The following is a 17,616-nucleotide window of genomic DNA, read 5'->3' as shown; positions in this document are numbered from 1 at the left end:
CGCTCTGAGCAGCCCCGGACGGCCCCGATCCCCGACACCCCCGCTCCGCGGGCATCCCCTCACCACCCGCCCCCGGGACACCACCGGATCCGTCCGCCCCGTTCCCGGCTCCGCCCGCCCCGTCCCCATCCCCAGCTCCGCCCCTTCCATCCCCATCCCCGTCCCCATCCCCTCCCCACTCTCCGCGCTCCCGGGCAGCGCGCAGTATGGCCGCGCTGCGCAGCGCCCCGACCCCAACGCCGGCCCCGACCGCGGCCCCGGCCCGGGCCCGCCCCTCCGCGCCCCGCCGCCCCGCGCCCGCCCCGCGCCGCGCATAAAAGGGCCCCGCGGCCGCCCGCCCCCGTTCCGCTTCGCTCCGTTCCGCCGCGCTCCTCCGCTCGCCCCGGCCATGGCTAAGGACCAGCTGAAACCGCGGCTGTGCCATATGCTGAAAGGGGAGAACGGCTACGGCTTCCACCTGCACGGCGAGAAGGGCAAGAGCGGGCAGTTCATCCGCAAAGTGGAGCCCGGTTCACCCGCCGAAGCGGCGGGGCTGCGCGCTGGGGACCGAGTCGTGGAGGTGAACGGGCTCAACGTGGAGCAGGAAACGCACCACCAGGTCCGGGGCTGCGGGAGTGGGAAGGGGGGAGGAGGGGTGGGAGGAGTGCGGGGATCCCCCCCCATCCCCCGAGGCTGAGCTCCCCAGCCGCCGTGCGGGCATCACCCCGGATCCCATCGGAGCATCCCGTCCCAGTGCGGTGCCGGGGGTGCCCGGTAGGGTGGGTGACCCAACGCAGGTCTCGGCCTGTTTGGAGTTCTTGCAGCCCAGAACACCTCGTTCCCACGAGAACGGCCGTGTCCCTGCTGCAGGAGGATGTTGTAATCGCGGCAGCCAGGAGAGCGAGGTGGGAGAGCTGAAGGTGTTTTGGCATGGGCAGGGCACTGCTGTGTTATGCAATCTACGGCGAAAAGGAATCGGGAGACCCGGGCTTTATTTCCGGCTCTGCTCGGTGCTTTTTTCGGCCACTTTAGGCAAGCTGCTGCAGCCTGGACTGGGCAAAGATGCCTCAAAATCTACAGATAGAGCCCTGCAGATGTTCAGCGGTTTGAGTGGCTGAAAGGTGATAGGGCTTTGTAGGGTTTAGTATCTGCTGTAGGGCACGGACAGAACTGGAGGGGATCCAAGTAAGACGGGTCCCAGTTCTGCAGGAAGAGCTGCACGCTTCAGGCCGTGTCCATTTCTGTTTATAAAACCAAATGTTTGTTAAATAGTTCAGCACAGAGAACAAGCAGTGAGTCTGGGGCAGCCACTGCATGGCACCATGGTGTATTGGGTCCAAGGCTTGAGTGCAGGCACCTGGCATCTCTGCCAGTGATGCACTGTTGCACAGCAGGGTTGTGCCTTGTGCGGCCTTCGGTTCCAGCACTCTTTTGGGGTGTGTGTATGGGTTCTGAGTTCCACCTACAGGCATGGATACGGTGTTCTCCAGGGCAGAACCTTTCAGGACACCGTGAGCAGCTCGGGTGTCTCCGATAAAGCCTTCAATTCCCCGCCCCGTGCTTAGATTCATAGGTTCCCATGCTGATTTTGCCTGTTTGGATAATCTGAGCCAGCTCTGTGAAAGTTGATGTTTGTCTTGAATGCGATTTCAAAACCACCCGAGGAGGCTCCGTGCTTTGATCCTGCTGGGCAGCAAGGCGGGCGGCGCTCTCCTGTTGGAAAGCATTGCAGCTCCCCGCTGGAATTCGGATGCTGGGGAAAGAGCGATAGCAGATCCGAGGTGGCCTGCTGTGGCTTTGAAATGAGCAGGGGCTTCTTGAAGGCCAAAGGGAATAGGGGAGACTTTCCCTCTCCTATTTCCAGCTGGTGGAAGAAGGATGGAGCTGTGGCATTACTGCTGTGGAGCATAGGATGGGGTGTCCTATGGGGCTGGGGCTGTTGGGGAGCAAACAGGCCCAGATTGTTCCTGCTGCAATGACACCAGTGCCTGAGCATGCCCCAGGACCTGCTCTTTTTGCCCAGCCAAGAATGACTTTCCCCAGTAAAATGCCAACCAAGGGCATGCTGCAGGATGGGTTATGTTGCTCTGGTGCATGAGCACAGCTGGAACTGAGCACTGCTGCAGTCTCTCCTCTTCACACTGTTTTGACTGCTGTCCTTGGACAAGTAACACTTCTCCATGCACATCTGAAGCTGCAACAGGATGGCAATGGGAGCAAACAAGGCTTTGCTGTTCAGTGTAACTGTTTCTGGCCAAAGCTAGCTCTATAAGGAGCAGGAGGTGTTCCCACGGTGTCCTGTTCTGCCAGGGATGCAGCACTGCAGCCTGCTTCTGGTGGTGGGCAGAATAGTTGGGTGCCACAGTTCTGATCCCATGGCACAGCAAAACCTTGGAGTGGGCTGAAATGGGGCTGTGTGTGGGACACTTTGTATCCTGTGGCTGTGACAGCTCATGGGGTGCCCACAGTGCTGGTGACCAAGAGCAGCCCCTTTGTGTGGCTATGGCACATCCTGGTGAGTGCGTGGAAGTTTGTGCTATGGTAGTCTTGGGTAGAATGCCTTCTTCTGCTCATGCATCTGCACCAGCAAAGCAAGCCCAGAGGTGACCAAGCTGTGCTGGTGGCATGGGAAAGCCTCTAGGTCCACTCTGGTGACACCAGAGCTCTGTGTGTAGAGGCACTGCATCCAGAGTGGAAGGGAAAAACTGAGCCCCTGCCAGCACCCTCTCTGGAGCTGCAATGTTCTGCTCTGGGCCAGTGCTGGCTCCCAGGGTGGGAGCGGGTTTGGGTGGAGCTGTGGAGGATGTGGGGCAGGGAGCTGTGCGGAGCAGATCCAGAGGTGCCAGATGCAGAGCGGAGACTGAGCCGTCCTCAGAGCTGCGGGTCTGGGTCCTGGCCATGGCTCGGAGGCGGGTAGGAGATGGGGTGCTTTGCTTGGGTACCTGCTTTGCTCTCAACCCTGCTACTCCATCTCTAAGGATGTAGCTCCTGTAGGAGCTGGAGGCAGCTTGGCTGTTGTGCCATGGGCAGTGCTTCGTAGCGCCTGTGTTGGGTTGGGATGCTTCTGCTGTCCTGTTCTGCTTTGCTGTCCGAGTGCTGCAGCTGTATGGAAGGACTTGGGGGCTTGTTGGGGGGCTTGTGATATGAGCTCCCCAGTGCTCACAGTGCAGTTTGCACGGTGCTTGAGTTCCAGTGGCAGTCTGGGGGTTTCCCGAAAAGGAGAACACTTTGCTTTGTGCAGCTGCTTTGAGGAACATGCCCTGGCAACTGTGGTTTCCCCAGCATGTGGTGCTTGGCAGGGACCAGCCCAGCTCCTGTGCCAGTGGCAGATCTGCTGTGCTACGTCGGATCTGTGCGACTTTTCTTGCTGCCAGTAGTGAGAACTACTGTGCTGCAATGGTGCCTGCAGGACCCAAACTCTAGGCCTGAGAAGGAGGGAGGAATGTGCAGGACTCTACCATTGCTTTTCCTGCATGCTTCCCCACCTTTCTGCCCATCTGCACCTCCTACCCCCGCACATCAGCTGTTTGCTCCCAGTGCCTTTCTGGAGATGTGCCCTGTCACAGGTACTGGTGTAAGCAGCATCACCTGGTGTTGCACAGAAGTGGATCTGAAAAGGAGCAGATGGGTTTTCTGGGGCTCGGTGGAGCAGCAGCCTGCAGACAGGTTATGGCTGGGAGCCCTCCTGGTGTGGGGCGACAGGTGTTGGTGCTCGCTGGGTTGGTTTGCTCAGCACATGCAGCCGTGTCTGCAGTCTATAAATTTCATCTTGGTTGTTTTTTTTTCATTTGCAGATACTGGCTCTGTTGACCTTGAATGGAGCTTGCAGGGGAGTAAATAAATGCTGGCTAATTGCACATTAGGCTCGTTTGTCACTTCTAACCTTGGCGGTTGCAGTATCTGGCTGGCCTGACCTAGATAGGGCAGGAGCTGTAAGGAACCCTTCTCTGCTTCAGGGCTTCCCCAGCAAATGCAGGCTGTCACAGGGCCATGAGAGGTGGCAATGTCCCCCTGCAGCTGGGGAGGGTGGCGGAGCTGTGATACCATCCTCCTCTTCGTAATGAAGGCCTACGCAGGCAGCAGGTGATGCCCAGTGAGATACCACCCTGAGGCTGCAGGCAGAGGGTTCTGGAGTCTTTTTCTGCCCTTTTCCCTCACATGTCCTCGATTATTCCCCATTCCCACCCCATCCTGCTGTGCTGTACTCATGTGCCCGCTCGACTGCCCTGGAGCTGAGCGCAGCTCTCCACTTTCCCACGTGTGAGCTGCCCTGTGCTCCCCTTCCTCCCTGCTGGGCTGACACCGCCAGCTCCTTTCAGAGGATCTGCAGTCACAAAAAAAAAAAGTGAAAAAGTGAGGCTGTATGAGGACAATGGTCCCATTCAGCTGTGCCTGGAGCTGGAGAACAGCAGGGACGGGCTCATCTCCTGGTGCTGGTTTCCCTTATCTCTGCTGTCCCATCGCACGGAGGGATGAATGCACGGATCAGATTGTTGCTTTCATAAATCTGCTCGGGGGATGAGGGGGGGTGGGTGGGGAGGGAGGGGGGTCAGGATGCTGATGTTGAGAGTGCAGCAAAGGCAGTTGAGACACTGTATTTGTGCTCTGGTTCTTGATGCAACCTAGTTTTCCACCTTGTGTCTGGTTCTCTGCCCTGTCCCTGGGTATGGGGGGAGAAAGAAGCCCCAGGTAAGGTGGGGGAGGAAAGGGGGGTAAGGGTTTGCAGGGCTCTTTAAGCAGTGGAACTGTGCTGTCCCTGTGAAGGATGAAGCCAGCAAGCAGGATTCAGAATGCATGTTGTATGATGGAGCAGCACACTTGCAAGTGGAGCAGAGGGGATGATGTCCAGCAGTGTGTGTGCAGCTGGGCAGATCCACCATTTAGGTTGGGCTGGAAGGAATTGTCACTGTCACCCGTGGCCATAGGCTGTGCCGTCATGAAGGATGCCAAATCTCTGCTCTCCTCCCCTGTTGCCTATAGAGACAGCAACGGATGTGTACCCTGCAGTGAAATGGAAGCAGCAGGAGAGCACCAGTGGGCTGAGGGTCCTGAGATACAGCTCCCCCCCAACAAGTGGGGAATCTCTGGGCTTCTGCTCACTTCTCCTTCTCCTTTGCAGGTGGTGCAGCGTATCAAAGCAGTGGAGACAGAGACCCGTCTGCTGGTGGTGGACAAGGAGACAGATGAGTACCTGTGCAGCCTGCGCCTGACATGCACAGAGGAGATGGCACACAGTGGGATCCTGCTGGGCTCCAACATCTCGCCCTCTAAGTCAGTGGGCAGCGACAACGGGGAGGTGTGGAAGCCACAGCTGGAGCTGAATGCGGGCAGCCTGCAGCGACACTCACACAGCTTCTCCTCACACGGCAGCAGGAAGGTGAGGGCAGAGCTGGTGGCATGATGTGTCCCATTGCAAGTGTGCTTCCCATCAGCAAACCTTCTGTATGTGGCTTTGGGGAACTCAGTGTGTCCCAAAGCTGTGGGTGAGCTGCCCCATGGCCTTGTTTGCTCTGCTGGAAGTGTTGGCTGCTCCTTGAGGACCTACAGAGAGCAGCCAGACTTGGGGACAACCAGGCTGCCCTGGCTGATGTCGTTGTCCCTTGTCCTTGTCTGGGGGCAGGCAGCTCATGCTGTGGATGTGATGAAGCTGTGCTCCTTAACTCAGTCCATTTCTTCTCTGTTACTGCTAGGATGGAGGGAACAGCTGGGTTGAATGTGTTCTCAGCTTTTTGCTGAAATAGGAAGGAAATAAGCTCTTTTTCAAGTGGTCTGAATCTGGACTGTGATTCTGCAGTAAGCGCCTTTTATTGGTAAACTCCTTTTCAGCAAGGAAAGAATTTGAGGTGGAAGATGTCCAGTTTCCATGGCTGGCTCCCTGCTGGGAGGGCGGTGATGGCACAGCCTTGCACGCACAGATATGCAGCACTCAGCCCCAGCACTGCTCATGCATGGGGTGTGAACATGACAGTCAGCACCACGCAGCTGGCTGTCCCCACCTGAATCACTGAGGGGGTGAACCCTGCAGCCCTGTGGTGCTGCTTACAACCAGGCTGTGCAAGGCTTTCCCTGCTCCCAAATCCAGCTTTAGCACTTGTTGCCCTCAGGAGCCCCTGTGGGGTAACAGCTCAAGCAAATTCTGCATGGGGATGAGGCATAGAGCAGGCAGTGGAGTTATGAGTGGGGTTCTGCCTCTGACATTTCCCCCCCTTGTATGAGCTGCTTGTGTTGGGCAGGGCTTTGCCTGTTCCAGGGCTGTGCTGGTCTGGGGGGCCGCCCTTCCTGGGGGTGCTTTAGGCTGTGATGTGAAGGTATCCTAAGGGCTCTGGGTGACAATGGAAGTCAGTGTTGAGGGACTTATAACCCCCTGGGGTGGTTGGTGGGACAGGAGAAGGGAACCGGGGAGAGAGGGGCTGCAGTGGGGAGGGCCATGCACGGCTTCCCAGGCTGGGGGTTTCCTATCCTGTCTCTGTTCCTTTTGCTGGGTGAAATCCAACAGTTTGTGCTGACGGGAAGTTGGGCGCGGGGAACGGGCTGGTCCTTTCCGGCCTTTGGGTTTCGGCTCCTCCAAGGAGAGGGTGGGACAGGGAGAGCTGAGCAGGAGGGGGGTGCAGTGTGGGGGGAGAGCCTGGACCCCCCTGTGGAGAGGCTGTGGGGTTGGTGAGGGTAAGCACATGGAGCAACCGCTGTGTTTGAGGCTGGTGGTGCCAGAACCCGTGCTGGCATCCAGCAGATGCAGTGCCCAAACAGGACTTAGTGACCTGTGGTGGCTTTGCTTTGGGAAGAGCTCAGTGGGACTGTCCCAGGTAGATACCATCCATGGGGACACCTCAGAAGCCGTGGCTCCTGGAGCGCCACTGCCCCCAATGGGGCTCTTTTTGTGGGGCTGCTGAGCAGCTCTGAGCCTGCTGGGTGCTTGCAGTGGCTCTGCAGTTGTTTTGTTCCTGCAGCAGTGCTTCGAACAGCTGAGTGCTGTGGGATTTCCTGTCCAAGGTCACTGCTGCACTGGGGCCACAGGTGGCTGGAGCTGCAGGACCTGGTCTGCGCATTGCAGCCCGGCTTGCTTCAGGGAGGCAGCACCCTGCATCCTGCAGTGCAGGCTTCAGACAGGCAGACGGCCCTGCAGTTGGGCTCCCCTAAATCAGGTCTGTTCAGCACCAGGCATTGGGCAGTTGTTCAATACAGCAAGGAGCAACTGGAGATGAGGAGGGAAATGTGGCAGCAGGGGTGTGATGCAGTAGGCAGGGTGGGCACAGCTCTGCCAGCCTCCCCCCATGCTTGTTTTAGAGCAAGAAGTGCCAGCAGCTCTGGGCAGTGAGGTTAAGGTGTGACCTGGTGTGCTGGACGCAGTGCCTCCAGCAAGCACTGTAGTGCTATGAATAATTCAGCACCTATTTAAAATCAGGGAGCAGGGTGGCAGGGCTGGCTGCCAGCAGTGTGTGCCCAGTGGAGCACAGCACCATGGGGACTTAGGGCTGTGGTGCCACAAGGACTGCAAGGCCCCACTTCTGCAGTGCTGCCTCCCTTACTGCTGAAGGAGACTCACCTGAGTGCCCAAAATCTTCTCTAGAAGAATCCTGCTGTGAATTTGAGGTGCAGTTTTCCGTGCAGGCAAACAAAGCTGGTTACCCTGATGCCTCCCACAAGGAGGTGAGATGTGACTCCATCTCTGCAACGTTGCTGTATGTGCCTGCTGGGAGCTGCTGTTATTGCAAAGGTGCCTTTGGGGCAGCACTGTTAAATGAATGCTTGGGCTGACGAGGCAGCAGGGGTGCGTGCTGCAGTGCGTAGGCAGCTGAGGTCCAGGGCTGTGGTGTAGGGCTGCCTGTGGCTGTTGGGATTGGTGCCTCGCTGTTCTCCAGCTGTGTTTGCAGGAAAAACAAGAACATCAAGGCCTTTGGGACGCGATTGGAATGGTGCAATTCTCTCATTGCTGTTCTTGTCGCACCAAAGCATGATTTGGGGATGCAAAGGGACTGCCGTGACACCTTTATCATTTGCATAGCGAGCACACATCTTTAGTAGCTCCTGGCCTCAAGCAGCCTACTGTTCTCACAGGGGAATTCTTATGCAGGGGAATTCATGTCCAGGTGTTAAATAGGAATGCTGGGGCTGTGCTGCATGCTGGGCTTGGCTGTATCCCTGCAGCTGGGTGATGGGCTCAGCGCTGCAGGCAGAGATCTGGTCCCGTTGCCTCACCACACAGTCTGTGTGCAGTGCAAGCAGCGATGTGGGCAGTTGCTGAGTGGTGTCCTTCAGCTCTTGATACTGGAAATCCTGGAGGAGCCTGGCTATGCTGGTGGAGTGGTACAGCCTTAGCTTTGCTCTACAAGCCATAAACAGCTGGAAAATGGGTGATCTCTTTGGACTTAGGGCATTGCAGTGACAGTGCAGTGTGCCACCAGCCCACCACGTACCAGGAGCAGCTGTGGGCCTGGAGATGGCTGTGCTGCTCCCCAAGGAGCACTGAGCCCAGGGGTCCTGCAGGTGTGAGCAGTGCTGACTTCAGGGGGGTAAATATTTACCCTTCTGTTTGGGGTCAGGAATAAGAGCTTTGTTTCTATTGCAAACAAAACTCTGCATTGCAACATCTCGTGCCGCCAGCTTTCTGCCGGAGTGCTGAGAAAGGAGTAACATAGCACAGATGTTTTTGGAGAACTTTGCCAATTCAGTTGAGGCCCAAAATTTAGGGCTTGTAGAATAACCACAGAGATGTAATAAAGCCTAACATGAGCAGAAGTGTCTGGAGTAATTATGAACTTTGGAGAGAAAGGAGGGGAAAAAAAAAAAAAGAAGCAACAAAACTTAAATAAATGTGTGGCTTAAATTAAAGCACTTCCCTACAGCATCCTGTGCTGCTCAGTCTCAGTGGCTGAGAGCAGAGGGAACAGCAGGACCCATCCCTGGTTCCCCTGCCCAGGGCAGGTAAAGGCTCAGATAAACCCTCCAGCATGGAGCAGGGGAGCTGTGGCTGCATCCCTGTTGTGTTTCCTGCTATTCGTGCAGTATCTTTCTGTGGACACTGTGGTAGTTGCAGCTTTATTTCTGCTTGAGTTTGCTTCAGGCTGCAGCTGGGTCCCAGCTTGGCTTGGTGTAGGGATGCAGCCTGGCAGCAGGAGCACTCCCTTACAAGCACCAACCTTACCAAGCCATTTCTGCTCTGGAGCTTCTGCATCAGCAATGCCCTTGGCAGTTTGGGTTACTGCTCTGCTGTGTGTTGTGGGTTTGAGATGGAGTGTGGTGTCCTATGCCCTTGCTGGAAAAGGGGAAATGGTTGCAAGGAGCCTGGGGGCAGCGCCCTGTGATGCTGGAGCTCAGCCCCGGGAGCTGAGGCTGGGCTTGCTTTTGGGATTAGCATATTAATCCAGTCCCAGAGGCAGAGCTGGCATGTGGGGAAGCCGGCAGCCTTGTGCTAGCGCTGACCCCACTGCATTATTGATGGAGCTGTGCTCACTGGCATCGTGTGTCGCTCGACATGGGAGCAGCTCCAGCTCACAGCGACATGGGAACTGGGGAAATGCACACAAATAGCCATTTTTCAGACCATTGTCTTCCCTGACCACCCAGGAAGGTGGTGCTTAGTGAAAAGGAGGGGGATGAAACCTGTATTTTTGCAGACTACCTTTCCAGGAGCGTTAGGGGCTTCCAGGAACTGGATGTGTTTCTGCAGCTCTCTATAGTGCAGCACTGTGCAGGCAGCTGAGGGCCCTTTGGGTCTGTGCAGTCTGGGGCTCTGTCCCATTGCCTCGCTGGGGGCAGGTCCAATCCCATCCTTGTGCTTTCCAATCTTCTCTGCTCTCCCCTTGAGCATCAGCAATCTGTTAACTTCTGACATTATTTGTTCTGCTGTCAACTTTAGGCTGGCACTGTGGCATGTGAGATGTGCTGGAGTCTTGGACTGTGATGAACCCACAGAGGAGAAGTGTTCACTGGGCATTGCCACAGCACTGGGAGAAGGGGCTCTGCAGGGCAACGTGCAGCTCACTGGGGGGGATTTTCATGCCGGGTGGTGCAGGAAGCCCATCCCCGGAGGAGAGCATCCACCCCGTGGCTGAAACTTCCTCCGGGGGATATTTTTAGTGAAACACAAAAGTGAGAGGCAGATAGAGACAGGAGGAGCTGCGCCCTGCCGAGTGCCTTTGTTCCTGGGGCTGTGTGCTCCCAAAGGGACAGAGGGGTCAGCCTTGGAGACCTGTGAGGGGACAGCGGTGCGGGTGGGTGAGCGCATCCTGGAGTGGTGACATGGCTGACACCAGGAGATGTGACCCTTCTGCATCCCCTGGGCCCTGCATCCCATGGTCCCTCCCATCTGCATCCCTGGATAATTGAAGGCTTTCCTTCAACATGTTTTAAAACACCAATATCCAATGGGAGTGGCTCAGAGTGCAGTGTGCTCCGGCACAGTCAGCCCCAGCCCCTCTTGCTCATGGGGATGCTCTGAGCAGATTGGTTTAATAACAGCCTGCTCCCTGCCAGTCGCTTGGAGGTTCTGTTCAATAGCACAGTTATTAAATGGTTTCCAATAAATTGAAATTGTTCTGGCAGGAGCTGGGCCTTCTGCATGCGCCTTGGCAGCAGTGCTGTGTCTGTGCTGTGACTGCTGTGTCCCTGTGAGCAGTTGGGGGCCAGGGTGGTGGTCTCATTGTGGCGCAGGGGCTGCAGCTCTGGGGAGTGGCACAAGCTATGGAACTGGAAATCAGCAGGGCAGACTTTATTTATTAATTTTGCAACATGTTTCTTGTGATGAGTTTGTTTTCGTATGCAAAGCTGTCTGCTTTTGTAAGTCCTTTGATTTCTAATGTGCTCAACGCTTCAGAGCTCATTGCCTTTAAACTACACTGCTTTTGTGCTGTGTTACTTATTCCTAAGCCCCCACAAAATGAACTGTGGAGACCGTGCAGTCGTATTGTCCCTCCAGCACCATCCCCAGTGCCCAGCAATGCATGCCTGGCTCCCGTGCTGGTGCTGCTGTGGGTGATGCTCTGGGCACAGCCCTGCTCCGTGTTGGTGCATGGGACTGGAGATTTGCTGTGACCGAGGGAGGCAGCAGGTGTGGGGGAAGGTGTCAGGGTGACATCAGTGCTTGTGGGGAGTGGAAACACGTGGAGCAAACATGCAGCATATGGTGGCTTTGTGGCACACATTCCTGGGCTGGAGGGGGCTGTGGTTTCTAGCTGTTGGGCAGGCGTGCTGCTTCCAAATGGGGGTTCAAAGAGCTCTCTTTAATCTGCAGGGCAGTATCCTGTGCCGACTGCAGCCATCACAGTGCACAAGTGAGACACCATGGCTATCTCATTGCCTCTCAGTGTGTTTTGTTCTGCTCTTTGGTTGGGGAGACCGAGACTGAGAAGTTCAGTGATTTACCCAGTGTTGTAGGAGAGCTCAGCACATTCGATTCAGGTCCAGTTTTGGCTCTCAGCACTTGGCTCTGTCTCTCGGCATGGAGCTTTCACAGGCAGTGGCCTCTGGAGGCTCCAGGTTGGAAAATAAGAGAGAAAACTAAACTCTTAATCAGCACTGGGCTTCTCCTGGTCCATACGTTTCTATATGTAAGGAATTAAAACCTGGATTGTAGAAATAATTATTTCTGGCAAGATCCATATTGTAATTTCATTTCACTGCTGCTCTTGCCTGTACCCCCCCAGTGTTTTGGTTCCACTGCTGCGTGCCCTTGAGCCATAGCCAGACTTGGAGCTGGGTTTTTGGCCAAGTCTCTCTTTTCCCACTAACATCGTGCATGAGTCTGCTATGGGGTGAGTGCAAAGATCCATTAGCAGTGAGTCCTGAAAGCTACGCTCAAAGCAGTGTCTCCAGCAGGGAAAGGGCTGTTTCCTATGGGCACTGGTGCTGCAGCAGCATGTGGGGTGGCTTTGTGCACTCCTCCCCTCTGTTGAAGGGTACTGAGCTGTGCTCCCCAAGTTGCTGGAGTGGCAGATGGAGGGGATGGGGCAGTAGTGAGTTGGTGGGGTTCTGACACAGACCCTCAGAGCTGCCAATCCTGTTAAGTGCAGCCCCTGTCCCCCCAGGAGTCCCTGCAGCGTTATGTCACTAAACCCTCTTAGGGATTTACAGGGCTTAATCCCCTTGAAGAAATGAGCGGCACAAAGGGCAGCGGGTGGGCTAATCCCTGCTCACTGCTGGGTGGGTTGACCTCCTGCCCCGGTGTGTTCCATGGGAATGGGACTGTATCACCCCCCAAGTGCCTGATGGGGCTCATGGGGCTTCAGCTGCTCCTGCCATGCGTGGCATTCAGCCTCAGTGCTCCCCATCCCTGCAGGCTGAGCATCCCTCATGAGCAACCAGAGAGCATCCCAGGTAAAGCGGTTAATTCTGGCCCTGTGGGTGCTCACAGTTAGCGGGATTTAATTAAGACAAGCCCTAATTTGTACTAAGAAGGATGAATAGTACTTTGCCTAGAAAAGCGCTCTGCTCTTGCCTGGAAGCTGTGTATGAGCACAGGGCTTGCACTGATATAGGGGCGGTGTGTGCCCTGGGGATGGAATGTGTGTGCAGTATGCTGGAGGGGCATCCCTAAGGCAGGAGTAAAAGCTGTCCATTGGTTGCTGAGCATCCCAGAACCCTGACCCTTCTCTGCCAGCCCAGGCCATGCCTGGGGAGGCTGTTTCTGGTCCTGCTTTGGAGCTCTCATTTCTATTCTGCTCTTCCCACAGATGCAGCCTGCAGCAGGGGGATTCAGAAAGGGAAAATGGTGTCAGCCAAACACTGGGCTGCTGGGAACCATGTGCTCACTTCCCCATGGTTATCATTGCCTGCAGCCAGGGCCCGGTGCTGGCACCAGTGGTTATCAGGCCTCCTTGTGCCTGTGCTGCACGTGTCTGGCATGCAGGGCTGTGCCACAGCTGCCCCTTATCTGCCGCAGCACGGCTGCCTTGGTGGTGATAAATGCTTGATGCCTTGCAGCCTTAAAGGTGATTGCTAAGGTTGTTTCCAACCCCAGCCCTTCTATGATCTTCTGCTGCCATTTGGAGCTGGGTTTAAAATGAGGGTTTGGAGCAGAGTGATACAGCTGTATGGGAAGTAGCTTTGTTCCCCATCGTGTCAGTTCTCACTTCAGTCCTGTGTCCCAATGCTAGTGACAGCGTGCATCCCTTCGCATCACTGCAGAAGAGGCTGGGTTACAGACATGGAGGAGGGGCTCTGTCAAAGCTTGGGATGTGGGTGGTGTGCCCAGCTCTGCTGTGGGCAGGTTTAGTGCAAAAGCCATGAGCTGTGGGGCTTGGGAAGGAGGGGATAGTTAGTGGGACATGCTGAGAGCCAGGGGCCTCATTCTGTGGGAGCTGCACCCCCCGGATATTTTATTGCATGGCTTTTTAAAACCAAAAGGCCTACCAGTGAGCTAACCCCCCGGCATGGGTGCTGCAGTACTGCCTTTACTTTCATTCTAAGGAATGCAGAGGATGTAGGGAGCCCTCCCCCTGCCCCGTTTCCTCCAGCGATCCGTGCCGCCTGGCCAAGACAAATATTAGTGGTAAACTATTGAACTTCCCCGGTGCTCCCGGAGCTCACAGAGCAGCGCCTGTTCCCCTGCTCTGTGCATGGGGCTGGGCACTGGGGCTGTGGGATGGGCACCAGGCATGGGTTGCGCTGCAAACAGCACCCGTGGCTCTGCCTTTGGCTTTACCCTAGGGCTGGGGGAGGCTGCATGGGGTCAACAGGGGTGGGAGCCCTGGGACGTGCCCTATGCAATGTTTTGCAGGCACTGGGGTTTAGCAGTGAGTGGCCTTGCAGTGTCCATTCATGGTGGGAGCCCCCGCAGCATGACATGGGAGCTCTGCCATTCCCAGGAGGGTTTTCCTGAGCAGTTGTGGTCACTGCAGGGCATGTTGCTCGCCGCAGGGCTGGGGGCATCCCAGTTCTCCCCCCATGCAGTGGGAGCACAAAGCTGATAAGACTGGATTCCTGCTAATGACCGGGATTATTAAAGGCAGTTAATGGGGTCAGCATTAATGAATGATGCAGTGATTGCTCAAGACTTGGCCTTGGTGAGAAGCTGGGGAGTCCAAAGGGCAGCTGATGCTGTGAGGTCGGCGCTTTTACGGGGGCGGCTCTGGCAAGAGCTGTTGTCCCAGCTCCTCTGTCAGCAATCTCAGCCCACGTGTGGGATGTGCTGGAGCTCTGCCCTGTGAGGTGGCAGGTCTGTGCTCCATTGCCTGCACGTGGAGAGGTGCTGGGGGCGTGGAGACGTGGTGGCAGTGGGCTTTGGGACAGAGTGGGGTTTACGGTGGGTGTGGGAAGGATGTGGGAAAGACATTTTCCCCCTTTCCTTAGCCTGGCACAGTGCAGCCACTGCTCCTTGCCTTCCACCTACCCACAGACACAGCTCCATTGGCTCTGCTGTATTGCTGGAATGTCGATCCCATGTTTTTCTTTGTGAATACATTCCCAGCCCACAAGGACTTGCTTTACTGCCCTGTTATCCTATACAATTCCCTTCTGGAGCAGGGAGCTCACGGGCTTCTCGACTGTGTGTTTCCTTGGCAGATTGCACTGGAAAAGTTTCTCTCTCTGAAAGCAAACACATGCACGTGGCGTTTTCTGTTTCTCCGTCCTGCCCCCTCCGTTTTTCTTCCACCACTGGGGCCAGCTGCTCCCTGCCAAGCACGCGCTGCTGCACCCGCCCCGTCGGGCGGGAATGCATGTGCTGGGGGAGAGGGGTTCCCTCAGTGTCCGAATCTGCTCCAACAGCAGCCAAGGGGGAGGGAAAAAGGCTGCATCTTGCAGTGTCTTGCTGGGAAATTCCCCAGCTAGAAGGGATTCCTGAGAAATGACATGGAGATTGCAGTGCTTGGCACTTGTATCAGCAGGGCTGGGCTGAGCTCATGGTGCATGGAGAGGATGGTGGTGCCCAGCATAGGGCAGCTGCATTGCCCTGGGCTCCCTATCTGGCATGTCCCTACTGGGGACATGCGGCCATCACCAGGGGATGCTGGCTATGGCAATCCTTTGCATGCCCTGTGCTGTGTGGGGATTTGTTGTGCTGGGGGGTGTGGAGAGAAGTGAATCCAGGCTTAACCCTGCTGCTTAGGGCATCAGCACTCAGTGAGGCCATGGTCTTGTTTCTTTGGCAGCAAGTTACTGGGAGGTGACACGTGGGTGGAAGGCAGGCTGCCAGTAGGATGCTCTCCCTATCGTTCTCCCTGGTGTGAGATGCCCATGGGGTGCCTGAGTCTGGCAGCACAGTCACAGCAGGGCTGAGGCTCCATCACTGCCTTTTCTTTCCCTTTGCATCCTGCTTATGTTCCCTCCTGCTTGGCATTTTCTGAGGGGACCATGGGTGTCCTAGGAGGGGCTGTTGCCAGGGCTCAGCTCTGTGTTATAGCATGGTGCAGCTCAGGTGAGACCTGGGTGCTTCAGAGCATGGCTTGGGGAGGGTGATGCACAGCGTGGTGCTGATCTGAGCGAGGTGCCCACTGCTCTCGAGGAAGCGCATTATTTTGGCACTCCCTCTGCTCTCGAGAGCTGGCAGGGTTGGGGCTGGCAGGCGCAGGGAGCGTTATCTTACAGCAACATGCAGCCCTGAGCAGCTGAGGCTTAGGGGCTTTGCGCTGAACCAGAGTGCTTGCGCTGCACATGGGTGTCCTGCCTGCAGTGCTCAGTATGTGGCTCATCCCATCCTTGCAGGGCTGTGCCTGAGGCCAGAGCAGGACCAGGTGAGGGACAAACCTTCTCAGGGGGCTTTGTGGCTGTGGGCTGAGCTTGCTGTCAGTCCCCATATGCAATTGGATGGAGACAGTGCTGCCACCACTCTGACTTCAGCGCTTTCTCTACTGCATCAGTCATGATAGGAGCTGAGACCTCACTCACCAAAAATATCCAAATTCCGCTATCAGCTGCAGCTTGGCTGTAGGTCCTGCTGAGTACCCGAGTTGGATGCTTTCCACTGCTAATTGGAATCACTTTGCTGTCTGTGAGCCTGCCTGTGATGCTCGTTTGCTCCCTTTGTGCTGTGCATTGGGCAGCATCCAGCCGGCGCCGTGCCTCATTTCTGTGCTCAGCGCCCGGAGCAGCACTGTCAGAACTGAGTTCCTGGAGCACCTGCCTGCTGCAGGGCTGCTTGCAGGAGGAGTGATGTTAAAGAAAATAGTGCAAATCTGTATAATGAATTTTGCCCTTAAATAAATAAATACATACTTTTTTTGGGGGGTGCTTCTATCGCTCCAACCCAGCTGGTGCAATTGAGATAATTGAAGCAATTTGAATAATGGAAGCCATTGTGATACTTTGCAGAAGCCTGGAGCTCACGTTTGGTGCTGGCAGTGGTGTTGTGCTGCGCTTTGGGGCAGTGGTGGCAAAGCTGTGGGGCCGGCAGAGATGGGGACGCTGCATCCTGAGGTCACACTGCTTGTCTCCTCCCCTTTGAGATGCATGGTGGCAGAGATGTCCAGGCTTTGTGGTGGCAGCTGGCTGATTTGGGACGTTCACAGGTCTCTGCCTGTTTGCCCTCAGCACTATTTTGGGCAGAGGGGCTGCAGTTTTGGGGTGCCATTAGCACTGCTGTACCCATTGTGCATCGTTCCTTCAGCATTTTGTGCCTTCCTCTTGATGTTTGTCCTCTGGGGAATGCACAGAACTTTCTCCTGGCTGCAGTGCTGTGCTGGTGTGGGGAGGACGCTTTAAGGAAAGGAGTTGTAGAGCTGCTGTCAGTCAGCTGCTGGGTCTGGGTTGCAGAACAAAGTGAGATTTTCACTCCTGGCTGTGGCTGTCTGAGCCAGGACACCTTGGGTGATGAGCAGGGTGATAATTAGGGCTATGGCTGTATAAAAATGGCAGCAGCGTGATTACTGTGTGGAGGCTGAGCTGCTCCTACCCTGGGGTTATTCCTGGCCTGGGAGAGAGCAGCAGTCTCCTGGCTGGAAAACCTTTCAATTAGAGCCAATAAAGTGAACCTTGTGGCTGTGGCACCTCTGGGTGCTGGAAATGCCACTTTCCTCCCCAAAGCCTTTCCAAGCAGCCCACACGTCCCAGCTCCTCCCCAGCACCACAAGGGGGGAACATCTGCTGTGCTTCATGGGACTGACATCCAACTGGCCCTCCCCCCTCCCCCCTTGTTATTTATAGCTTTCCACCAACATCTGGAGCTGTGTTTGGCTCTGGCTGCCTCCAGGGCTGTGGGATGAAGCTGGGTGAAATGTGCGGCTGCAGGGAGCCTCCAGCACCCTGGGTTACATCTGGGACTGTCAAGGGGTTCGGGGAGCCGTGCAGCATCCTGTTCCTGTGCTTCCTGAAGCTGAGCAGCAAACCCCTGCTGATAGCAGGGGCAGAGACTGAGTGGACCTGGGGATGCTGTGTGCGGGGACCCTGTGCTGTTGTTCTATGTGCTGCAGCCCTTCCTGCTTTGGGTTTTCCCCTTCATGGCATCTCCCAGTGTTGGTGCTGTCACCTGGGGTGAGAGCAAAGCAGGCAAGCAAAGGGGCCATTTTCTGCCCAAAACTGTGTGCAAAAGGAGAGGAAACGCCATGGGAGCTGGCTTGAAAGAAAGTATGTGAGCAATGCAAATTAGACAGGAGTGATACTGCCTGTGTTTTCTCCAACTCCACTGATGCAGAGGTGGAAAAGCTGGATGTGGCGCGGGATGATCTGCACTTGGAGGGTATCCATCTCCTATAGCAGTACTTGGGG

The 17,616-nt window shown here is 56.0% G+C and overlaps 1 protein-coding gene across 1 annotated transcript in view; it reads left to right on the top strand.

The window, feature by feature from the left end:
* Window positions 1-284: 284 nt before the first annotated feature.
* Window positions 285-17,616, top strand: part of SLC9A3R2 (SLC9A3 regulator 2) — a 28,115-nt gene continuing 10,783 nt past the window's right edge. Inside the window, exons 1-2 of the mRNA XM_048961703.1 lie at window positions 285-598; window positions 5,099-5,356. Coding sequence (XP_048817660.1) covers window positions 389-598; window positions 5,099-5,356 — 468 coding nt within the window. The 5' untranslated portion in view covers window positions 285-388. The remainder of the gene's footprint in view (window positions 599-5,098; window positions 5,357-17,616) is intronic.

This window comes from Lagopus muta, chromosome 15 (genome assembly GCF_023343835.1).
Source record: "Lagopus muta isolate bLagMut1 chromosome 15, bLagMut1 primary, whole genome shotgun sequence".
In the NCBI taxonomy this organism is placed as follows: Eukaryota; Metazoa; Chordata; class Aves; order Galliformes; family Phasianidae; genus Lagopus; species Lagopus muta.
This window is presented reverse-complemented; position numbering and strand designations above follow the sequence as displayed.